The sequence below is a fragment of the Camelus bactrianus genome, chromosome 5 (assembly GCF_048773025.1).
Source record: "Camelus bactrianus isolate YW-2024 breed Bactrian camel chromosome 5, ASM4877302v1, whole genome shotgun sequence".
NCBI lineage: Eukaryota > Metazoa > Chordata > Mammalia > Artiodactyla > Camelidae > Camelus > Camelus bactrianus.
In genome coordinates, this window is record NC_133543.1 from 9,876,007 (window position 1) to 9,902,652 (window position 26,646).

Here is a 26,646-nt window from a genome sequence, read left to right on the forward strand (position 1 = left end):
GACAGATTAAAAGGTATGTGGGCTGGAGCAGTGCTGTACTGCTCATTTAAAAGCCAAATGCTGTGCTTGAAATGACACATGCTACAACTTCTAACCATTAAGTAAAAAGCGAGGCCTTACCAAGAATACTATTTCCTGTCAATGACTGGGTCTGGAAGTCCTTTATGTCATACACTTTCCCATCGATCACAGTCCAGAAGCCTCCATCTTTATTGTGGTTCTCCAAATCAGCTTTGCGTATAAGTGTCACTTCCTCATTATTTCTACAGTTTTGACCTGTAAAAAATGACTCTGTGTATAGAGAAATCAAAATCAATGAATCAATAGATCAATAGATAAAATGACTAGAACAAATCATGTGAAAGAACTACGGGGGGAAACAGACAAATCCACGATCACAATGGGAAATTAACATGCCTCTTACTGTAACTAACACCACAAACGAGCAATCAGCAAGGGTACTGAATGATTTAAAAACAAAAACAAAAACAAAAACACCACACAAGCAGCATGAACAATGAGTCTGGCCGTATACCAAGCATTACAGCAAACCTCAAAAATTTCAAAGTTAAGTTATAGAACATGTACGCTGACTACAATGTAGTTAAATTAGAAATAGGTAACAAAAAATATAAAATAAAAATCTCTACATATTTGAAAATCATGAAATATATTTATAAGTCACCCCAAATTCCCAGAGAAAAATGACTATGGAAATTAGAAAATCCAATGAAATGAATAATACTGAAAACACTACATATAAACACTTGTGACACAAAGCTCAGTGTATGTTTGAGGGCATATACTTTAAAATGTACGTATTAGGGAAAAAAGCTAAAAAAAAGTTAATAAATATAAAAATCAATAAAGTGCAATGAGTTTCTTAGGATACTCAAAAAAAGAAAACCTCATTAATCAGCTTTGGAAGTAGTAAGACACAAACTCAACATTATGAAAAATGGTTGAAGTAGGGGTGGGGGTACGAAGCAAGCTAGGATCATATCCCTCCTGTGCAAACTGTACCTTGTGCTACCCAACAGCTGAGGGCAAGGTGGCTGGGGGACTGTACAGAGGCTACACTATACATGAACTCTGCGGTCCATCTGAACAGAGCTGAAGGTGGGATCACCAGCATCACAGGCCTCTGAGATGATGAAACAGAAAGCACCCAGCACGACCCTGGACACACTCTGACCCACCAAAAGTGAACCCAAGTCTCGTCAAGCCTATACATATAATCAGCAGTTTAGAGAAAATGTAACTAACACAAGACGTTAAGACTAGAAGAAGAGAATGCAATTAACCAAGTTCAAAAAATGTGAAATTCTCCAAAATAAACGTCCTACTTCTTTGAAAAATAAACAGGACAACCAAAGAAAGGGAGAGGACAGCCTAGAGAGATGTTGTTAGGGGAGAAAACGAGACTAGAAGCATTAATCACCCAACTACAACATGCAGAACTTGTTTAGAACCTGATTCAAAGTAACGACTAATAAAAATGAATTTTTAGATTATCATGGAAAATTGAACATGAACTATCTGTTAGTTTAAGAAATCACTGATAATCTTAGACAGGATAATGATATTGTGGCTTGATTCCCCCAAAAGAGTTCTTATCATTAATAGGTAAAGTGTGCTAAGATGTTTTAAAGACAGAAATATGCTTCAAAATAATTCAATCAATCAGAGAGAAAAATGTGGGAGCACTTGGAGAATGTGAATACTTGTTAATCCACGTTCATTGTATTATTCTCTCTACTTTTATGTTTGTTAGAAATTTTTCACAATAAACATACTACAAAAATATAAGTATACTAACAAGCATCTTATCTCAAAGAGTTTAAAAAATATCCGATTAAACCCAAAAAAAGAAAAGAAAAAATAAATAACAGAATGGGACCAGCAGAATGACAGACATTTAGAGCAACAGAATAGAACAGAAAGCTCAGAAACATCCTCAAAATATTTATCACATGATTTTTGATAAGAGTGCCAAGAACATTCAATAGAGAAAAGACAGTCTTTCCAACAAATGGTGCTGGGAAAACTGAATATTCAATTGTAGATGAATCAAGTTGGACCCTTACCTTTCACCATATACAAAAATTCACTCAAAATAGATCAAAGACCTAAAGGTAAGAGCTAAAACTATGCAGCATAAAACTCCTAGAAGAAAACATGGGAGAAAGCTTCATGACATTGGATTTGGCAATCATTTCTTGGACAATACAACAAAAGCACAGGCAAAAATAAGGAAAACAGATGGGTTGGACTTTGTCAAAAATAAACATCAAAGGACACTATCAACAGAGTGACAAGGCAACCCACAGAAGGGGAAAAAAATATTTGCATATTATATATATCCAGAATACATAATAATCTCCTACAACTCAACAATAACAACAAAAAACCTAATTCAAAAATAGGAAAAAGACTTAAAAAGACTTTTCTTCAAGGATATGCAAATGCCCAATAAGCACATATGGAGATGCACAGCATCACTAACCACTAGGGAAAAATCAAATCAAAACTACAGTATAACACCACTTCATCCTAACAGGACAGCTATTACAAAAACAGAAACAAAAAAAACGAGTGTTGCCAAGCAGATGGAGAAATTAAAACCCTTCCTTGTGCCTTGCCTACAGGAATATAAAATGGCACACCTGCTGTGAAGAACAGTTTGGCAATTCCCTAAGAAATTAAGCATGGGATTATCACCTGACCCAGCAATCCCACTTTTGGCTATGTACCCAAAAGAAGTGCAAGCTGGGACTCAGCTATCTACACAGCCATGTTCACAGCAGCAGTTGTCACAACAGCCAAAAGGTGGAAACAGATGCAGGCAACGGGAGCCACCTGACTGAGACAAAGCTGGCACTCCAGACGGGAGACCAAGACAGCCCTTGAACCCAAAGGGACAAAAAGTGAAAAATAATGGCATGTGACCTCTTGGCCTTGAAGGTGGAACAGTGAGACCTGTCTGTGGAGATGGAGACCAGTGCCGTCACTGTGCAAACCTGGCCTTCTGTAGGGAAGCATGCCCTACAGACCACCAGGAAACAGACATGAGACGGTTTAGGATGATGAAGTTGTCGTGGGGCACGTGACTATCCGAGAAGCATGGCAAACACACAAGCCTGGAGAAGGGAACCTTGCAGGGACACAAGAGACGGTGTTCGGGAGGACTCTGCTTGAACGGTTTCCCCTGTGATGGGTCACAGAGTAGCTTTCAGTACTTCTGCAAATGTGTTACACTTCACAACGAAAAACGTTTTACAGTGAGTACATCTGAACTGCTGATCGAGTTATATGCCCTCAAACATATATATAGTGTACAGACCAAAGTAACAAATGATCATTTAAGTTCTCAGAAGTAGATGAATGATGCTGAAAATATTAGCTGTACTAAAAGATTTTTAAAAAAAACTATGCTCAATATCTTAAGGTTATTTTCCTCAGGACAACTGCCACTTCTTGTTTTAAGCTCCTATGTCATAAAAAATGGTAAAAGAAGAAGTCCACCTTGCTAGAGCTTTCCTACAAAATGAGAGTTGAACCACAACTTCAATTAATTCTGTGAGCCAAAGAAGTCATAACCACACATACAGAGCATGGTTACTTAGATTCAAAGTTCAGAACTTTGAGAAGACAAGGTTCATTCCCATTTGGTAAGCACTACTGGCAATGCGGGTGGGAAGTGCTCAGCTGACTGTGGGGATTCCATAGCTCATTACTGTGACAAACGCCAGTGAGTTCACAAAGTCCTCCCACACCACTGTCTGCCTCCAGAGGTGGACCATATCTAACCACCTCCACAGTACCTTCTGGGAGACACCTCTCAAGAAAGTTTTCCAGAACTTTCTAAAATAATCCAATTTGGGATGTAACAACCAGTATTACTAAAAGAAAAAATTTCCTTAAATATAACCCAAATCTCTTCTGATTTGGATTATCTTCAGTTTCCACTTACACGGCCATCAGTGAAAAATGGCAAGTAACTGGTCTTCTTTTGCCAAATATTCTTACAAATGGAAAGGCAAGAAGAAGTTAGACTAGGACAAAGTTTTCCTCAGTGAAAGTCCTTTAAGATGCCATACCCATGATGCCGGGCCAGGCCAGCTCTTCGTGGTCGTCCCTTTCCTTTCCTGGTGCCAGGTGGTTGAACCGATCCAGGTGTTCCAACAGGCCACCAAGCAGAGGGACCGCTCCAGCCTCCTGCATGAGACCAGCATTTTTACTTAGCAGAAGCACTATAGAAACTACTAGTTCTGGAAGGAGAATACCTACATTTAAAAAGAAAAAAACAAAACAAAACAAAAAACATTTTAAGACTCAAACAAAAGTGTCTATTCTATAGAACCACTTTATAAGCTTGTGCTACATTTAAATTCTGATCAATCACAAAATAAGAAATGCTTGTCCTTTGGTATTTCTACAGGGTTATTTTATCTTTCATTTTGAAGGAAACAAATATAGGTATCAAACAGAACCACTTGAGTTACAAGAATACTTTTCAAAAACACTGTGTTTCAATACAAAAGTATTAGCTAGTCTTCAATTCAGAAAACCATTTTCAACTACATTTATCAGATAAAAGCACTCAATAATAATATTCTACTGTCACAGAATTAACTTGAAAAAACATTGGGGGTTTATTAAGGTCCTAAAAGCTGCAAATAATTCTTATGCTGCTGAAATAAAATATTACCATTAACCTCACTATTCAAGGGTTAATAATGGTGGTATGACTCTAAATCATTAACTGTATTTACACTGATATGACTCCCATACTAGGCTGCTTAACTACAGAACTGTCAGTAACTAAACCGAAGGAGGAAGGGCAACAGGACTAGACAATGCATGGAGTAAAGGCATGCAGTTTTATCAGGAGATGATAAATTTTACATCACATCAACCTCTAAGAGTAAATACATGTCCACAGGCAGGAAACAAGATAGGTACCCGTGAAGTCCCCTTCCACAATGCAGGCCACCTCTGCGAAGTGCCGCCAGCTGGTGGAAGCAATGCTGGCTGCCACGGGCAGTATATCGCCGATGTGTGTGCACAAAAGGGCTGTGTACTTCTTCAGCAAGGAACCGACCCCCATTAGTTCAGGACCTTGAGGAAAGAGTTGAGACAATTTCATTCTCACTGTTGAAATTACTTTGTAGACAGACTTAACTGTTCTGCTGTTCTGCTTTCATCTATACATCTTTTGCCCATGACAATTTCCTCGAACAGAAGCTATTAACCCTTACTTGGTCTTTGACTCCTTCTATATTACATAATTTGAGAAACAGTGAATTTGGTTATGTTGATTTTCATACACAGCACTACATAGCACCTAAAAACTTTGGGTAACAATACCACACTGAAGTCATAACTTAAGAGTTTTAACAGACCTACCATATGACCCAGTAATCCCACTCCTGGGCATATATCCAGAGGGAACCCTAATTCAAAAAGACACCTGCACCCCAATGTTCATAGCAGCACTATTTACAATAGCCAAGACATGGAAACAACACAAATGTCCACCAATAGATGACTGGATAAAGAAGTTGTGGTATATTTATACAATGGAATATTACTCAGCCATAAAAATGACAAAAGAATGCCATTTGCAGCAACATGGATGTCCCTGGAAAATGTCATTCTAAGTGAAGTAAGCCAGAAAGAGAAAGAAAAATACCGTATGATATCATTCATATGTGGAATCTTAGGGGAAAAAAAAAGACAAATGAACATACATAAAACAGAAATAGACTCACAGAGGTAGAATACAGACTTGTGGTTGCCAGGGGGGCAGGGGGTGGGAAGCGATAAACTAGGAGTTCAAGATTTGCAGATACTGACTGGTATATTTAAAATAGATAAACAAGTTTCTACTGTATAGCAATATATAGCAGGGAAATATATTCAGTAACTTGTAGTAGCTTACAGTGAAAAAGAATATGAAAATGAATATATGTATATTCATGCATGACTGAAGAATTCTGCTGTACACCAGAAATGGACACAACATTGTAAACTGACCATACCTCAATAAAAAAAAGTTTTAATACCTTATAGCCACATACAAATGTTTTCTAAGTCCATGTCTTAATGCCTGTAAATTACTTCCAGTGAACAAAGTTAGGCATTTTTCAGTCTCATAAAATCTACAACTTTTCCCCCTACATGGCTCTTAATAGCTGTTTAGTCCTTGTGACTTTACGGCTCTGAGATGGTCCTCTCTTTTAGACTGTAAGTTTACCTATTTCAACCTGAAATTTTCCATCAGCTACAAGTACCTAACTATTTTCAGGAAGTAACTAAGTTGTTTTAGAATAGACCAGCTACAAAAATACTAAGAGCAGCAGACCTCTCCATCCCTGACAGAGAGAGCCAGCCACCACCTTCAGGGCTTGTGGGAAGTACCCTCCCCTTCACACCCAGAACTGAGCACTTGCACATCATCCTATGTGAATCCCCGCAGGCACCATCAGGTATCATCCCAGCTCCACAGGTGAGCTGCCTACAGCCCCCAGAAGACTCAGCCCTGTGTCCAGCAGCTAATAAACCAGGGCTGTATCTGAGATTCACTCAGTCTTCCTCCAGAGGTGATGCCTTCCTCCAGCGGTGATGCCTTCCTCCTGCTACACTCAGCTAGCTTCCCAGGGTGACATACAAATAGTCTGTCACTATTTCATTATCACATTATGTCCACCTCCAACAGTCCCTAACTAACATCTGGAATAAGTTTGATAAATCTTCTATAAGACCAACTTGAACATACAAGTTGCTGTCTGTGATGGTTAAAGAATTTAAATGCTGGGGGGAGGGTGTAGCTCAGAGGTAGAGTGCATGCTTAGCATGCATGAGGTCATGGGTTCAATCCCCAGTACCTCCATTAAATGAAAAAAGTAAGTAAACCTAATTATCCCCCCATAAAAAAATAAAGAATTTAAATGTTAACACAATAAAATAAAAAATATTAATGCATCTAATACAGGAACGTTTGTCCAAAAAAAAGTGGATGCAAAATGAAGTCTCCCAAAATTGGTGCATCTAACAGTGTTAAGAACTACACATCTGGGCCATGCAGAACAGGCATGTCAAAAAGCCTAAATGAAAAAGCCAGAAATACACACAAGACACTTTAACATTTTAAGTAACTCACGAGAGGGGAGGCTATATAGCTCAGTGGTAGAAGGCATGCTTAGCATGCACATGGTCCTGGGTTCAATCCCCAGGACCGCCATCAAATAAATAAACCTAATTACGCTAGCCCCTCCCCAAAAAAAGAAAGAAAAAAGAAAACTTAAGTAACTTACTAGAAATATCTGAAGTCTGACCAACACTTCCTCCCGGATAAAGTTTACTGATAAGTAAGCGCTGAAAACGCAGCAGCAAATCCAGTGACGCAGACCTTTCACGACTGTGCTGCTCAAAGTCTAGACATGAGGATATCCGACGGGCAACATCTTTCAATCTGGCGACTGTCTGAGAAGCAATGTTTCTATGCAGGGGAGAGAGGAATGCAAAGTTAAACAAGTTATGTCTGTTTAAAAAAAGGGGGAGGGTATTTAAAAATCACAACATAAACTCAAATCAGAAATAAAGCTCATACACCCAGGTGACCTACAGCTGGCTTCCCTCTCCAAACGTGTGCCAGGTGTGCCTGCAATGAGCACACCTCAGCCAAAACTAAGCAGTGGAGCTCAGAAGACACAAAAGACAGGAGGATACCCTCTGCTCTACAAATGTGCTTCTAAGAGCTGCAGTTTCTCCAACCTGATTTCCCAATGAATAGAGTACACGAAATGTCTCCAAAATCTCTTACATCTTTAGACTATTTTTCAACAACTGCATCAGCTAAGTCAACACACTGAGTCTCCTTCAGCCACAAACCCTTAAGGTAAGGAGTAAATGGTAAAGCTGACCAAAGGATGGGGCACATTATCTACACTATGAAAAGCGCCTGGATCATAGCATCCTGTTAGTCAGAAAGCTGCGGACGTGTTCTCTATTTTCCAAAAGTGTTTAAGGTGCTGTGTCCCTCCATATTTCAGTTTTTGTTTTGTGTTTTCCAAAGAAGTACATCTTCATTATACACCTGCTTTGGAGCCAGCTCCTCCCTGTGGGCCAGAGGGACCGAAAGTAAAGAGGAAAGTTCAGAAGACAGTGTGTGAGGCGGGTCTAGAGAGTGCTGTCCAACAGGAAAGTGCTGCCAGGGAGTCACCTGTGTAATTTAAAATGTTCGACCAGTCACATACATTAAGATGAAAAGAACATGAAAAAATCAGTACTAATATTGTATTTACTCCAGTGTAGTGAAAATATTATCACTTCAACATAAAACCAATTTAAAAAGTACTTAAGTGTTTATATTAGTCTTCCCATACACAGTCTTCAAAAGCCACTGTCGTTTCGTACAGATAGCACAACTCAATTTGGGCAACTAAATTTTCACTGAAAGTAACGTGATGTACACTCAAGACTCATAAAAAAGGCAGAGCTGAAAAGGTAAATTCATATGGCCAACTTCTTCCAACATGTAAGTTTTCTAATAGCTGAATTAGGTCCCAGTTTTCAAATCTGAATTTTAACTACTCGAAGTAAAAACTCAGTGTCTCAGCTACACTAGACACATTTCAAGTGTTCATCAGGCCAACGTGGCAAGTGGTTTCCAGGTGCGGGCAGGTAAGATGATCAGATGTCTCTACACACCCAGGGAACAGAATAAGCAGAGGAGCAGGAGAGCTGGCCCCTCATGAGAACAGTAACTTGTTACAGAACCAAGGACAGGGAACCCAGCATTCTCTCTCTGCCAGTGATGCCAGAGGGCCTGGACACTGCCTCCTTGGAGAAAGAAGGGGCAGCTGACCTCAGGAAAGCACTTCTTTGAAATACATGCTTTTTTTGCTTTAGAACTTTTACCTTTCAATTCCAAAGCACTCAATGTCCATTTTTTCACTTGATCCTTAATTAACTCTGCAACATGAACACTGCTTGTTACTACTCCCAGTTGCCAAACTGGGCAGAGTTTCAGCTGCCGGCTTTATACAAACGGTCACAACTGACATTGTCTAGAAGCAATTCCCAAGCTCTCTTCACTACCACCAACTGCACTGAATTAATTCACTTTATTTCAAATCATTATACTGAAGATCAGAATGTGTGATTATCAATCAAAAAAACCCAATCATCATCAGATTAGAGGGGAAAAAATAGGAAAAAGGGCTTTTTAAATCAGCATGTACTAAAAAGCTACGCAAGGAACTAGCTCTAAAGCTTCCTCTTTTAAAAATTCACTGTGTGCCCAGTAGATTCTACTGTCCCCAGTTGTGGGGGGCAGGCTGCCCCATGCCAGTATATTACTCGCCACTGCTCTGGACTTGGGTGTCTGAGCCAACCCTCCAGGGCTCTCTTTCCTCCCTGTGTGAAAAATAAACCAGGAGCCAAGTTCACAAACAGCAGAGCTGTGTTACACAAAGGAGCAATCATTTTTCAGTGTCTAACAAATGCCTCTCGGAAACCACCTTGCATTTTCACTCTTTGTGGACGAGGTCTGACCACTTCAGCCCTTGTCTAGGTCGGCGTCTGTTTACACTCTTGACTGGGACGCTTACCTCCTCCTGATCAGTCCCTTCAAAAATAACCCTCACCATTCTTTTGTTTACTTCCACTTGTAAAAGCTGTCTTACAAATATATATCTATGATCTACAGAATGAGGCAATGACGTGACCAGTTTAAAACAAAATGAACTTACCATGGTGATTTCCATTTCTATCTATATGCTTACTAATGAGGGCAGGAATCCTTCTCTGTTTACCACACACTTTTCTCTGGTGTGAAAACCTTCAGAACCTCCAGTTCTACCTCACATACGCTAACCTCCGCTCTCACCTGTATTTAGGAGCCTGCTCTCTCCCCTAAAGCCTACCCTAGGTAACTTTTAGAGTATTTTCTCAACAACCACACACATTTTTGAGAAGATCCCAGCATTACATCTACCTTAATATGAAAACCAATCATCCTCCCATTAAAATGTACCTCCTGCTATTTACCTAAGAAGCTGTTGTATGAGTTGAACCAGAGGCAAACACTGTTTTCCAGAAGATTCATAGATCCCCGTATTAATAAGATCTTTATCCAGTGGAGTCCTACTTCTGTGAAATGTCGAGGCATTCGCTTCCTGTTCATCAATTTCTTTTTCCTTCTGCGCTTCTTTTTTGGCTTCAATATCCTGTAATTCGTGAAACAGAAAACAGAAACTGGTTACCAGTTATCTCAGCAGCAGGTGTGAATCCTGCACTGAGCCCTAATCCCACAGCCTGCTTGTGCTCTGACTCCCACCACTGGTGACACTGGCCCACATCCACCTGTCAGAAATCACACTGCTCAGTTTCTAAACAATTTGTCCTACGAACCCAGTGTCCAAGCGGCCAGTGCTGATGGTCTCCAGCCTCCTTCAGTGAAGTTCCTTAACTCTTTACCCCTGCTGTGATCACCTAGGCAGGGTCTATCTGTTTTGTAAACATGAAGCAATAACCCTCAAAATAAGGGGATATATGCCTAAGCCAGGTATCTGATACAAGACGTCCAAAATACAGAAAGAATTCTTACAACTTGACAACTGAAAGGTAAAATAACCCAATTTAAAAACAAGCAAAAAAAAACTTGAATAGATATATCATCAAAGAAGACATGCAAATGGCTAACAAGCACACGAAGAGATGCTAAACACCACTAGTCATCAAGGAAACCACGTCTGCTAGGACAGCTATCATTAAAAAACAGATGAACAGCAGCAAGCATTGGCAAGGATGCAGAGAAGCTGGAACCCTCACACAATGCTACTGGGAATGTGAAATGGTACAGCCACTTAAGAAAACAGTCTGGCCATTCCTCGAAATGTTAAACATAGAGTCACCATAAAACTCGGCAACTCCACTCCTAGGCATATGCCCATAAGAAATAAAAACATACATCCACACAAAAACCTGTACCTGAATGTTCACAGCTGCATTATTCATAACAAAAGAGGGACCAGCCCACATGTCCATCAGCTGATGAATGGATAACAAAAGTGCTATATCCATACAATGGAACATTGCTTAGGAATTTTAACAAAATGAAGTACAACACGGATGCTACAACCTGGCCGAACTTTGAAAACACAAAGGGCCACATACAGTACAAATCCACTTATATGAAATGTCCAGAACAGGGAGAAAGTAGACTGGTGGTTGCCAGTGGCTTGGAGGAGTGGGAATGGGGATTGACTGTTAAAGGGCACAGAGTTTCTTTTAGGAGTGATGAAAACATTCTGAAATTAGACAGTGGTGATGATGGTTACATGACTTTGTGACTATATAAAGAAATCACTAACTCATACACTTTAAAAGACAGAACTTTATAGTAGGTGAATTATATCTTGATAAAGCTATTGTTTTTTTAAAAATGTAAAGGAGGTATCTGTTGCCAATCAATGCAATCAATATTCCTGAGGACCTACCAAGTATTGTTCTAGTTATAAAATTTACTCTGAAAAAGCAAACAAGTTCTTTCCTTCTGGGCTTTATTTCCTAATGGCAAAAGCCAGAACAGTTTGATAGAAAACAAATTTATGGCTACCAGAGGGAGAAGGGGGTGGGAAGGGATAAATTGGGAGTTGGAGATTTGCAGATAGTAACTACTATGCATAAAATAGATAAACAACAAGTTCATGCTGTATATAGCACTGGGAACTATATTCAATATCTTACAGTAACCTATGGTGAAAAGAATATGAAAACAAATCTATGTATGTTCATGTATGACTGAAGCATTGTGCTGGACACCAGAAATTGACACAACACTGTAAGCCGACTATACTTCAACAACAAGTCAGAACTGTCTAAATACAGACAGCCCTCCCCACCCTGAGGGGCATGGGCATGCAGACCGTGACTGATTCCAGGACTGGAACTGTGCCACCCACTCTAAAGGATAAAAAGGCAACACGGATCACAGTTTTAAAATGCGTGTGCTTTTGACCCAATTTCATTTCTAGAACTTTTTCCTAATAATCATTCTTATACTCAATGAGTTATAATCTACATGAATACAGTTAAAATTTATGGTAGTAAAAATATCTAAAACCTAAATGATCAATAGAAAATTATTTTTTTTTAAAAAGTGGCTCCCTTTCCATACGACAGACTTCCCCAAAGCAACAGAACAAATGGACATAGCAGTAGAATATTCAACATACAAGACACGGCAACCTGATGGGTGAAAAGGATGCAGGTCACTGGGACCAGCTCTGGCACCACAGGCAGTATCATTAGCAAACATCTGCACTTTTGAAAGTCTGGAAGACGGTACACCAAAAATATTAACAATGATTATTCCTAAATGATGAGGGGTTGTGTTTATGCCTTTCTGTAGCTTCCAAACATGTTCAGTTTCAAGTAAATGGCCTTTTGGCTATTTTTTAGGCACCTTTATTATGATCAGAGGGATCACATATCTCTATAGCCTTCCTCCCGCTCCCGAGTCCCGCTCTCCAGCAGGAAGCACAGAATAAACATAAGTGCTAACTAAATTAACAGGTTCTAAAAATACTGCTTGGGTCATGTCAAGGTTACCATCCGGCCCACGTGTGGACCGCCTCTGCCCGTTTGCAGTCACTGCCCCATCAGGCGAGCTGTCACACAGAGCCATGTGGGGCACAGGGAGATGGCAGAGGCTTGGAGTCAGCAAACCTGCCACTCACTAGTCAGGACACCTCAGCAAATCTGTGGTGCTCCTGTCCACATCTACAAAATGGAATTTTAAGACAGCTTTTCCCACTCGACACAGTGGACTAGGTTAGAAGAGAAAAAAAGTAAAGTACCCAGCACAGGTCCCTGAAAATAACAAGGTGCACAAAGAATGACTGTTGCTACCAACATCATTACGTATATGATTTCCTCTGATTGTTTTTCAATTTAATCAAAGTATATTTTCAAAAATATTTCTAATATACTCACTCCATCTAATTTTAGCAGTGTAAGGTTTTAAATCGAAAACTATTACAACACGCAGAGTAACAAAAGAAGCTATGGTGGCCAATTAGCACATGCAAATACAAACTAACACGCCACCCTGGCCCCGGAGTAGCTAAAGCTAAGAAGATGCCTAATGTTGATGAGGTCGAGGGCTGGAACGCTCACAAAGGCTGGTTCCAATGTAAACGGCACAACCACTTTGGGAAACTGTAACCACATGCTCACCCTAGGATCCGGCAAGTTCTAATTCAAAGTATTTACCCAATAGAAAAACTTGCATATGCAAAATACACAGCATGATCATTAGCAATTTCACGGAGTCAAAATCATCAAATGTCTATCAGCAGGAGAATGGACAGACCAGCAGTGCTATAACCATACAGTGGAACACTGCTCAGCCGCAGAACCAATACACCCAACATAGATGAATCTGAAAGTCATTATCAAGGCAAAATAAAGTTGACATGAACGAGTATATACTGTATGATTGCATTTACATGACATTCGGAACTGGCAAAACTGACACCAACTGAGGGAGGCAGGACAGTGTCCTGGTTTCAAACGCAAGGGGGCACAAAGGCACTTTCTGGGGAGACCCGAAAGAGCTCATATTACGCTTAGGGTATCTATCAAATTCATTTAAACAGACAGTTGAAGTGGGTGCATTTTTTCAAATTAGTAACAATATTTTTGAAGCCATTTAAGATAAAAGAGTTTTAATTACAGGAATATTTGGATGTTACTAAAAGTCTTGCTGGTGTTTCAGTTTTTAATAATTCTGGCAAAAGGCTGTTATTTCTTCACGAGTACGAATACAGCGCACAGTGTCTCCATCTCAGCTCACTGGCAGGTAAGATCACCTCCGTCGGCTCACGTACCTGGATTTCTGCAGTGATGGCTGCATTTAAGGCAGACTCTAAGCCTCCATCAGCCATCAGGCTGCCCACGAGAAGATCGATCATGAATCGCCGCCCTGGACTGATGTTAACTTCATTGCCAGATACTGGAAAACGGAAAGTGATGTTTGCCAATGTGAGGTAAGCCCCCTCCCCTCCCTGGTAGCCCCTCCTGTGCCCACCTTTCCAGCCCAGCCCAGCCCACCATGCCCCTGCTCCAAGCCCAAGCCCACCTGCGCAGGGCAGCAGGGCAGAGAGCGCCCGGGCCCGCTCCTCGGCGGTGGGTAGCAGCACCGACCAGCCGCTCTGCAGCACAGCCTGGGCAGCCGCCTGCACAGTGGCCAGTACACCCGCACTGCTGGCCAGGGCCACCACCGTCTGCTTCAGGCTGTTGAGGAGGACGCTGCCCAGACCTAAACCAAGGAATTCCGGGTCAACCTGGTGACTAATGGCAGCATGCAACTGAAAGGAGAAAAACAGTTTTCACTTAGAAGCCCTAAAAACCAGTGCTTTGCAAATCTTACTAAAGATGAAATAGTACCTCAAATTGAGTTTTATTCAAATAATAAGGGAAAAGAACTCCTAGAATATGTATTATTTTTAACTAGATTAAAACATGTTTACCCACAGTAATTAAGAATCCATGGTAAGGTATTTTGTAAGAGGGATTTTGTAAACCCAACAATAAGTACACACATGGAAAAGCTCCAAGATCAACAAAGACGTTAAACCACGTGGAAACAGCAACCTCCACCCGCCCCCCAACCATCTGCACCAAACACAGAAACAGTGACTACAATGTAACCAAAGAGCTGCTTTAAAATTATATAGCCAGGCTGAGGGTACACAAGGAAATGCCTCAAAGGCCAGACCAGAGCTCACCCACACAGCGGGAGCCCAGGGGTTCTGGGCTCTGAGAGCAGATGAAAGCCTTTTGGGACACAAAATGCCAAGACAGCCCACTGAACCTGAGCGTCCTGCAGAAGGCGGGGAGGCCACCTGCCTGTCAGCCACCAGGCCTGAGGCCAACACCACTGCCCACACAAGGCTCTGGGCACAAAGAGACCCCACAGGAAATCAGAGACCCGGCCTGCCTTGTGAGCAGGTGTGAAATCAAATTTATACCACCTAGGGGGGTGGGGTGGTGGAGTGCAAGGTCCTGGGTCACTCCCCAGTACCTCCAGTTAAAAAAAAAAAAGTATACCAATCATCCAGGTATGGATATCACAAGTCAAGAGCTGAACAATATCACGGTGAAGAAGAATGCAACAATGAATATGTGTTATGTTCATGTGTACCTGAAAAATTGTACACTGGAAATTGACACAACATTGTAAACTGACTATAACTCAATAAACTAAAATTTTTTTAAAGTTAAAAAAAGAAAAAGAACTGAACAATAAAACTCATCTAGAGGCCAAGGTACTCATGGAACCTCAGGGACACAAATATAAACTGCCCTCTAAGGACATCTCCACAGTCAAGAGCAAAAGGATATTCCACAAACCTTCTCCTGAAAGTGGCCTCATGGTCAGAACAAGCCACACTAGGTCACCACGTGGAAGAGGTCCAGACAGATTAAGAGGCAAAACACATGCCCCAAAAGATGTCCGCAATAAAAAAACTTGGAATGAACCCACAAAATAAGTAAACGTTCTTAGAGATCAAGGAAAAAACCCAAAAGATAAGACTATAATGAGCAAAATGAAAGCCTTGGAAAACACCAAAAACATAAATTCTGACAATGAAAAAAAACAACTACAGGAATAAAAACCTCAAGGCAGAGGTGTGAAGAGCCTGGGCCCCAAGTTCCAGCCCTAAACCCTGGGTACTTGGCACCCGACCTGGGTGATGTTTCTAAACTCTGTGCCCTCATCTGTGCAGTATGATGGAAGCTCCGCCCCCAGAGGGCTGGTCCAGGGATCTGATGAGTCAGTATGTGTGAAGCAGTGATCACAGAAGTGTGTTAAATGGACAATTCAAAAACATGGAACATTTAGCTAAAGGAAGGATTTGTGAATTGAGGAGAGCACTGAGTCATCCACCCAGAAGGCAGAACAGAAAGAATAAAAAAAATGAGCAGTAAAAAAGATAAAGAGATTTTAAAATACCAAGTAAGTTGTGATATTTGGGAAAATAAAATGAGAAAGTTCAACATACATTTAGTAGGACTTTTCCAAGGGGAAAAGTAGAAAGAAAAGGAGAGAGCAATCTGAATGGTGAATAATGAAGATTTTTCAAAACAGACACGTAATCTCAGATTGAGTGAGGGTCATAATCTCAAGTTATTCATACAAAAGTAAATCCTGAGCTAGACGTAATGAATGAAAATTATAAAACAAAGACAAAAATCTGAAAGGCTACCAAAGAGAAAGACAAATTAGCTATAAAGAAACATAATTGCACTAATATTTCTCATTGTCAACAATAAAGGTCAGAAGACAACAGAACATCTGTCTGTAGACAAAGTGCTGATAAAGTAACATGTACCCTTGCAGATACTGACTGATTTATATAAAATAGATAAACAAGTTTATACTGTATAGCACAGGGAAATATATACAAGATCCTGTAGTAGCTTATGGTGAAAAAGAATACGAAAATAAATTTATGTATATTCATGTATGACTGAAGAATTGTGCTGCACACCAGAAACTGACACAACATTGTAAACTAACCGTACCTCAATAAAAAAATAAATAAATAAATAACATTTACCCTAAAAAGCTAAGTCCATTAAATTATCTTAAGTAGTGTTGAAGCAAACAGAGTTTCCAGATGAAACTCACAGGTCTTAACGAAGAAACTTACTGAAGGAGGTACCCAGGAGGGAGGGGATATAAGTAGCAATGACAAAACAAACTGGTTTAATAAAAAAAAAAAAAAAAAAAAAAAAAAGACTATGTATCTGAGTGAGTATGGTCTCTTAAGAAATAATGATTATGATAATAATTAACTGAAGGAAAGTTTGAAAATTATTAATATATTTTACCAATCCTAAGAGGCATTTTTTCATGTCTTAACTCCAAAATCAGGATGTATCACATACATTGCAATTGGTAGCATTTTTCTTTTAAAAAGACACACACCAAAAAATAGAGTGCCTTGGATCTAATGTAATAAGCCTACTGAATAATTAAAGCACTGAAGGTGAAAGGGGAGTTAAAAGTTTAATACATCCTATAACCCTTATATTTTTCAGGAAGAGAAGTACTAATTAACTTAACACTTCGTGGAATTAACAAATTTAATTTTTTATGACATGATTTATGTCCAGAAATTACACTTTAAAATTTAAGAATAATTAAAGGGACTTGAAAGGAAAAAAAACTAGAAACTTGATTAAAAGAGAAACAAATAAAATAATGAACAAACTTAAAACTAAATTCAAATATATTAGTAGTCACAATAATTGTAAAAGATTAAATTCACATACAGAATAAAGACTCTCAGATTGGATTCTTTTTAAGAATTGAGCTTTACAGAAAACTGAAAGACACAACTAAAACAGAGACCTAGGAAGACAGAATAAAGCAACGGAAAAACATACAGCATCAGACAAATATGGACCGGATGGAATGGAGCCTAGGACATACACAAGGTCCCCACAGCACCAAGCCCAACAGCAATGTCTCTACAAAGCCACGGGAAGCGACAAACAGCTGAGCGGACCCATGGCACGGACACTACACCCCTGTGTCCTGTTGAATGAGCTCCTGCAGAAAACCTCTGGGGAAGGGAGGGACTCTCCAAACTTCTGCCAGTTTCATTTTGCAAATGAACATTACATTGAGCTCTGCGCTTTTTGGAAGCCAAGGCCAAAAAGGAGGACATGATGGGTCACACAGAAACCCTTGCATTATAAAGGGGGAAAATGACCTTGCTGAGAAAAACTGTTCTCTTGACATTAAATCATAGGGTTTTATCATAAAGAAAAACATGATGATCAAAGATTTCTGCTACAGTTTTATTTAAAAAAAAAAAAGGAAAAGGAAAACAATGTTGCAGCTTTTCTTTGACCTTTAACCTTAACCTTTCCTGCGAGGAAGTGGAGTTTCCTGAGTGAAGCTGTCCTCTCAGTCCAGAGGAGAGACTGACTACCACATCTAGCTGGTCTCTCCGTCACCTACTGTCTCACCCAGTCACTTCACACACAGTGACAGTAAATTCAAGACTGACTCCCTGATGAATGCCAACAAACTGATTATAGCAGTAATAACACAATCCATACACACACTTACCTGCATGCAGAGACTGACTCCCAGGATTAACAGAAGATAATTAGATTGATTTTTTTTAAGCCTCCGACACATTACATTTCATTATAATCTTACTTTAAATTTTTCATTAGCAGTTCATTTCAACAGGCTAAAACTCGTACCCTTTAATATGCATAAACATGATTACAAATACCTAAGACACTTATAAGGAGAGAAAGGGAAACATCAATACCTGAAGTCGTAGAAGATTCAGCGTTGCCACAGCCATACACTCTTTCTCTTGGGGTGGGGGCCAGTCGGCAGTGCCATCCATCCCCTCACTCACTTGCCGCAGCAGGAGGTCCAACTGCTCAAAAGTCATCGAGCATATGTCCACCACGAAAGGCACACGGAGGCCAATGGACCACTCAGAACAAGAAGACCAAGCAAAACTCTACGGGAGAAACATAAAAACCTAAAATGAATCTACACATCCAGCTATCAGTCTGTTCCACAGGAGAGAGTCACCATTATGAAGGACAAAGATGCCTTGAATTACTACTTATTCACCTCTAATTGTCCCAAATGCACAAGCACTTTCACAGTGATCTAACTCGCATACTAACCGCTTTTGATTTTCTCTCTTATTTCACTACCCCATCTCGTTTTGCCACCAATAGGTAAAAAGTTATTTAAAAATCTTTTCACTATCAAAATTAAACAATTCAGTAAGTTAAAATGGAATACTAAAAACTATCCAAATAAACCCAAAGTTAGGAAACAATAAAGGAAGAGAGCAAGCAAAAAACAATGGTAGACATTACATTTAAATGGGCCTAAACATAACATAGACAGAGGTCACTAGAACGCAAGAAAAACAGAACTTAATTATATACTATCTACAAGAAATCTACCTTAAATATAAACGTAAAAAAAAGGCTTAGTAAAGGATGGAAAGTGGATATATTAATATTGGACAAAGTAGACTTCGGAAGAAGGACATTACCAGGTCTAAAAAGGGACATCATATAATGATGAAAGTGTCAATTCACAAAGAAAGCAGAATAATCAATGCCCCTAACAACAGAACTACAAAACACATGGAAGTAAAACATGATAGAAATAAAAGAGAAACAGATAAATCTACAAACATAGTTGAAAATATCAAAACTACCCTCCTAATAACAGAATAGTAGACAAAAATGAAGATTTAAAAGAAATGAACAAAACCCTCAACGAACAAGATCAAGTTGACATTTACAGAACACTTCACCCAAACAGCAGAATACACATTATTTTCAAGGCTGCAAGAACATTCACCATGATAAACCATATTCTGAGTCATAAAATAATTCTTAACTATTTAAAATACTTGAAGTCATGTAATGTTCTCAGAACATAATAAAATTAAGTTAGAAACCAATAACAGAAACTAGAAATCAATAAAAACAAAAGTAAATGTAAAAAACTGGAAATATCTCCAAGCACCTGGAAATTAAACAACAGGTTTCTATATTCCAATATTTCAGGTAGTAAAATATTGATTCTAACAAGGACCTACTGTACAGCACAGGGAACTTTATTCAGGATCTTGTAATAACCTATAATGGGAAAGAATCTGAAAAAAAATAAACATATATATGTATAACTGAATCATTTTGCTATACACCTGAAACAGTGTAAATCAGCTCTACTTCAATAAATTCAATATGATTCTAAATAGACTGCAAAGATCGGGAGTATAGGATAACTCCTACAGCAAATACATAAAGTTGAATGGAATACTAAAAAAAGAGTTCATATATCCCCCAAAAACACAAGAGAAAGAAAACAGAAAAACAAACAACAGAAAACAGACAAAAGCCAAATACTAAAATGGAAGACCTAAATCTATACATGTTAATAATTACAGTAAGTGTAATGACCTAAATATACCAATTAAAACACAGATTTGACAAGGATTTAAAAAAAAATAAAGACGCTACTATACATAACATCCAAAAAACTCATTATACATGAGACAGGCAAGATAAAAGTTAAAGACATAAATTTAACAAAACATGGACAAGACTTGTATGATGAAAAAACACTGATAAATGAAATCAAAGAAGATGCAAATAAATGTTTAGACAAACCATTTTCATGGATTAGAAGACTTGATATAGCAAAAATGTCAATTCTCCACAAACTGATAACAGATTGAACATAATTCATATCAAAGTCCACACAAGATATTTTTGCAAATGTAGACAAGATTATTCTAAATTTTAATGAAAAGTCCAAAGGACAAGATAATAGAATTCTTACAATTTTTTCAAGTAAAAGGATGGAAAAGTTATAGTATGCAAGTATTAATTAAATGAAAATAAAACAAGTACCTGCGTTAAAATCAGACAAAAGAGATTCAGAGCAAGGAAAAACAAGGATAAAGGGGGACACTGAATAACAACTGGAGGGTCCAAAATGTGTATGCTCTTAACAAAAGAGCTTCAAAATACATAAAACAAAAAATTGACAGACCCATCCTAAAATTCATATGGAAACTCAAAATACCCCAAATAATCAAAGTAATCTTGGAAAGGAAGAACAAGGTTGGAAGACTCACAATCCTTACTTCAAAACATACTACAAAGCTATAGAAATCAAAACAGTATGGTACTGGCATAAAGACAAACTTATAGACCAATGAAATAGAACAGATGGCCCAGAAATAAACACTTGTCTTTATGGTCAAATGATTTTCGACAAGTGCCAAAACCATCCAATAGGGAAAGAACAACCTTTCTATAAACAGTGCTGGAAAAACGGCAGAAGAATCAAGTTGGACCCTTACCTTATAACATATATAACAATTAATTCAAAATGGATCAAAGACCTAAACCTAAGAGCTAAAACTATAAAACTATTAGAAGACAAGACTGTGGGAAATCTACTACATGATGATGGATTTCTTGAATATGTATAACACCAAAAGCAGAGATAACAGAAGAAAAATGGAAACTTTTGTGCATCAAAGAATACTATGAACAGAATGAAAAGAAGACCAGAGAATGGGGGAAAACATTTGTAAATCATATACCTGATTTAAAAAAAAAAAATCTAATTCAAAAATGGGCAAAGGACTTGAATACATTTCTCCAAAGAAGAAATACAAATGGTCAATAAGCACATTAAAAGATGTTCATCATCTTTCCATTACAGAAGAGCAAATAAAAACCACAATGTGATACCACTTCACACTCAGTTGTATGGCTTTAAAAAAAAGTGGAGGGGGAATAATAAATGTTGACAAGAATGTGGAGAATTTTAAACCCTTGTGCTTATCTGGTGGAAATGTAAAAATCAAGCAGTTATTAAGGAAAAAACAGTTAAGGCGGTCCCTCAAAGATTTAAACGTTAAAGATTAAAACACAATGATCCAGCAATTTCAGTACAAAGATAGAAGCAAAAGACAGAAAATCAGCAAGGATCTAGAACAACTGAATAATACCATCAGTGAACTAGATCTAAGTAACATTTATAGCACACATCACTCAACAATGGCAAAATATATCAACAGAAAAATACATACTCTTTTTAAGCACATACACAGAACGCTAAGAACAAACGCATCACGAGACATAAAACATATTTATCAAATCTATGAGAACTGAAACCATATACAGTTCATTCTCTAACCACAATGAAATTAAACTAGAAATTAGTAACAGAAATGTAACAGAATGATCTCCAAACACTTTCAAATTAAACACTTAACAATTCGTAAGTCAAAGAGTAATTGTCAAGAGAAATTAGAAATTAGAAAATATTTTGAACTGAACAAAAATGAAAACATATCGAGATTTGTGGATGCAATTAAAGCACTCATTAGAGAAAAATTTATAGCATCAAGGGCTTATATATTACAAAAGAAGAAATGTCTAAAATCAACAACCGAAGCTTCCTCCTGAAGAAACTAAGAAAAGAATAAAGTGAACCCAAAGGAAGTTGCAGGGGAGGGGGAAAAAAAAACAGACAAGAGAAACATGTGAAATTGAAAGCAAAAGAACAAGGGGAAAATTAATGGAACTAAAAGCTAGTTCTCTGAAAAGATCAACAAACCTCTAGTAAAACTGGGAAAGAAAAAAAGACACAAATTACCAATTTCAGGAATGAGAGGAAGGGTATCACTGCAGACACAAAGACTTCAAAAAGTCAGCAAGAGAGCACCAATAAGGAAAACTTCATACACAAAAATTAGACAACTTAGAAGAAATGGAATAATTTCTTGAGTGCCACATATCAGGACACCCCCTCACCCCAAGAAGAAATACTCTGAATGATTCTATATTAAAGAAACTGAATTTGTGGTTAAAAAACTTTTGAGAATCTCCAGGCTCAAGTGGATTCACAGAAGAACATTTATGGAAGAAATGACACTAATTCTATACAACCCCTTCTAGAAAACAGAAGAGGAAGAAACAACTTCCCAAAACTTTTTATGAGGCCAGTTTTACCCTGATAAAAAAAAGTCAGACAGGGCAGTATTTAAAAACCCACAAACTAATATCTCTGAAGAGCAATGACAGAAAAATCTTCACCAATGTATTAGCAAATAAATCCAGTAATGTATAAAAAGAATAATACACCATGGCCAAGTGGGGGTTATCACAGTAAAGCAAGGTTTGGTCAATATGTGAAAACCAATCATTGTATTATTCCACTATATAAACAGACTAAAGAAGAAAAACAATCATACCATTAGAGAAGAAAAAGCATTTGACCAAGTCTTAAGTCATTCAGGATTAAAAAAAAAAAAAAACGCTCTAAAAAGTAGGAGTTAAAGGAAACTTCCTTAATTTAATAAGGCATCTACCAAAAACAAACAAACAAACCGATAGTTAACATCATAGTTAATGACGAAAGATGAATGCTTTCTGCCCAGGATCAAGAACAAGGCAAGGATGCACCCTCTCCCCACTCTCACTCAGTATCATACTGAAGCCCTAGCCAGTGTAATAAGGCAAGGGAAAGAAATAAAACACATACATATTGGAAAATAAGAAATGAAACTCTCTATATACAGACAGCAGAACTGTTTCTGAAGAAAATCCCAAGGAATCATAATGAAGCTCTTAGAACTAATAAGTGAGGTTAGTACCACTACAGGATACAAGGAACACACACACAAGTCAATGGTATTTCTACACACTAGCAATGAATGACGATGGGAAACCAAAACTCTACAAGATACCCAACCAAGCTGTCTGCTCAGTACCTGGGCAGGTCCGCAGGCAATCCCGACTATGTGCTTGGTATCCAGCCCTGGCAGCGCAGTGGGTTCTGGCTTGGTCACACGCAAGGTGTCAAAGTGCTGGCACTGGTCATTGCTCCCCCAGCTGTGGACCTCACTGTCCTCAGTCAGGGCCAGGCAGTGGGTGGAGCCTGCGGCCACGTCAATCACTTTCTTCCCTAGGAGGACAGAGAGATGCAGATACAGCTTCACGGCTGTGACTTCTGGTGCAACAGAAACATTCACTCTAGGCCACTCGGGTCAGAAGGCATTCAACGTCAACTTGGGGTTACTAAAACCCCTGCTGTGTTTTACTAGCTACAATGTATTGAGACCCACAGCCCGCAAACAGAACAGTTCTAGGGTATGAAAAGGTCTGTTCATTACTCAGATTTTCATTCAGAAAAAGACGTTTATGTTCAATTAACTATTCGTATTCTCCTGTCTCAATGTATAATCATGCAAAATACACTTTTTTCAAAAAACTTCAACATTTTAGAGCAGTTTTAGGCTCACAGCAAAACTGAGAAGGCACAGAGATTCCCCATATACTCCCTACCCCAACACATGCTTAGCTTCCTGCCACTGTCAGCTGTTCACTTTTTACACACAGATGTCCAGCTGTTCCAACATCACTTGCTGAAATGACAATCTTTACTCCACTGTACAGCCTTACTCCTCTGTCAAAGATCAGTTAACTGTATTTATGTGGGTCTATTTCTGACCTCTCTTCTATTCCAATCATCTGTCTGTATTTTAGCCAATAACATACTGTCTTGATCACTGTAGATTTGTATTGTTTTTTTAATATGTATTTTTATTGTAGTCAGTTTACAATGTTGCGTCAATTTCTGGCATACATCACAATACTTCAGTCATATAGGAACATACATATATTTGTTTTCATATTCTTCTTCATAAGTTACTACAAGATATTGAATATATTTCCCTGTGCTGTACAGTATAAACTTGTTGTTTATCTACTTCACGTATATTAGTATCTGCAAATCTAGAACTCCCAATTTATCCCTTCCCACTCCCTTCCCCCACTAGTAACCATGTTTGTTTTCTCTGTCTGTGAGTCTGTTTCTGTTCTGTAAATAAGTTTGTCTTTTTTTTTTTTTTTAGATTCTACCTATAAGTGATCTTAGTATTTTTCTTCCTCTTTCTGGCTTACTTCACTTAGAATGACATTCTTCAGGTCCATCCATGTTACTGCAAATGGTATTTTATTCTTTTTTATGGCTAAGCAGTATTTCATTGTATAAATATATCACAACTTCTTTATCCAGTCATCTGCTGATGGACATTTAGGTTGCTTCCATGTCTCAGCTACTGTAAACAGTGCTGCTATGAACATGGGTCCATGTGTCTTTGAATTAAGGTTCCCTCTGGATATATGCCCAGGAGTGGGATTGCTGGGTCATATGCTAAGTCCATGTTTAGTCTTCTGAGGACTCTCCAAACTGTTTGCATTCCCACCAGCAGTGTAGGAGGTTTCCCTTTTCTCCACACTCTCTCCAGCATTTATCTTTAAGTTGGGCAGTCTCAGTCTTTCAACTCAGTCTTCTCCTTTACTATTGTGTTGGCTATTCTGGGTCCTTTGCCTCTTCACACAAACTTTAGAGTCAAATGTTGGTACCCATAAAATAACTTGCTGGGATTGCACTGAATCTACAGATTGAGTTGGAAAGAAGTGAAATCTTGACAATATTCAGTCTTCCTGTCCATGAACATAGAATATCTTTCCATTTATATAGTTCTTTGATTTCATTCATCAGTTTTGTAGTTTTCCTCATAGAGATCTTATACTTTGTTAGATTTATACCTGTGTATTTCATACTTTGGATGCTAATGCAAATGGTATCATGCATTTAATTTCAAATGTCACTTGTTTGTTGCTTGTATATAAGAAAGCAATTAACTTTGGCACATTAACCTTGTATCCTGCAACCTTGCTATAATCACTTACTAGTTTTTTGGTCAATTCTTTCAGGTTATACATAGACAATCACGTCATATGTGAACAAAGACAGTTTATTTCTTCCTTCTAAATCTGTATACCTTTTATTTCCTTTTCTTATTTTATTGCATTAGTTAGGACTTTCAGTATAACTTGGAAAAGGACTCATGAGATGAGAAATCCTTTCCTTATACCCGATCTTAGTGGTAAGGCTTTGAGTTTCCCACCATTGAAAACCATGTTTGCTGTAGGATTTTTGTAGATTTTTTTTGTACATATTCAAGTTGAGAAAAAATTTCCTCTATTCCTAGTTTACTGAGAGTTTTTAATCATGAATAGGTGTTAGGTTTCGTCAAAAAAAATTTTTTTCTGTATCTATTAATATGATTATGTGATTTTTCTTCTTCCGTCTGTTGATTTCATGGATTACATTAACTGATTTTTTTTAATGTTGAACCAGCCTCTCATACATGTCTAAATAACTAAATATATATATTTTCTTTATACACTAATGTGTCCATTGACACAATGGTTGTTTCCGTCTCTTGGTTATTGTGAATGAACTTGTAGGATACATATATTTTTTCCAGTTAGTGTTTTAGATACCCAGAAATGTAATCTCTGGATCACATGGTAGTTCTATTTTTATTTCTTGTGGAACCTCCATACTGTTTTCCAGAGTGGCTCCACCAATTTACATTCCCACCAAAGTGCACACAAGTTCCCTTTTCTCCACATCCTTACAAACTCTTGTTATTTCTTGTCTTTTTGATAACAGACATTCTAAGAGGTATGAAGTGTTATCTCATATATGTTTTGGTATGTATTTTACTAATGACTAGCGATGCTGAAGATCTTTTTACATTGGCCATCTGTATGTCTTTGGAAAAAGGACTATTCAGATCCTCTGCCCATTTTTTAATCAGATCATGTGGCCTATTCTTGGTGAACATTAAAGGATTCTCTTCATTGAGAAAGTTTTCTAAAACAATATCTACTTTTCTCCAAAGTCACATGATATAAATAAAAAAAAATTTTCTATTTAAATAGTGTTAGCAAAGTATTACATTTTTGCTCATTAGTATATCTAACATAACAACACAAGAGGTGTTTTCAGACATGTCAACATATAAAATAATTCAGCTGCAAAAACTTTACTATAGTAAAAGGCACAACTCTATCCTAAGAGCCTATATAAGTTAAGAACAACCACCAAAATGATGATCTCAACAATCACTTAAATACTCTCACAGTAAGCTATCTCCATCTAATTAATGTAGCTGAGGAAGCTGA

General features: G+C 38.2%; 1 protein-coding gene across 7 annotated transcripts in view; it reads right to left on the bottom strand.

The window, feature by feature from the left end:
• HERC2 (HECT and RLD domain containing E3 ubiquitin protein ligase 2) overlaps positions 1-26,646 on the bottom strand; it is a 176,406-nt gene that overhangs the window by 97,284 nt on the left and 52,476 nt on the right. For 6 of the 7 annotated variants that reach the window (XM_074363390.1, XM_074363392.1, XM_074363389.1 and 3 more), the window contains exons 16-24: positions 23,376-23,569; positions 18,372-18,572; positions 14,153-14,381; positions 13,902-14,026; positions 10,057-10,235; positions 7,320-7,504; positions 4,966-5,121; positions 4,101-4,286; positions 121-291 (exon numbers count right to left, since the gene is read on the bottom strand). In XM_074363390.1, coding sequence (XP_074219491.1) covers positions 121-291; positions 4,101-4,286; positions 4,966-5,121; positions 7,320-7,504; positions 10,057-10,235; positions 13,902-14,026; positions 14,153-14,381; positions 18,372-18,572; positions 23,376-23,569 — 1,626 coding nt within the window. The remainder of the gene's footprint in view (positions 1-120; positions 292-4,100; positions 4,287-4,965; positions 5,122-7,319; positions 7,505-10,056; positions 10,236-13,901; positions 14,027-14,152; positions 14,382-18,371; positions 18,573-23,375; positions 23,570-26,646) is intronic. The other variant, XM_074363393.1, reaches the window with a different exon arrangement.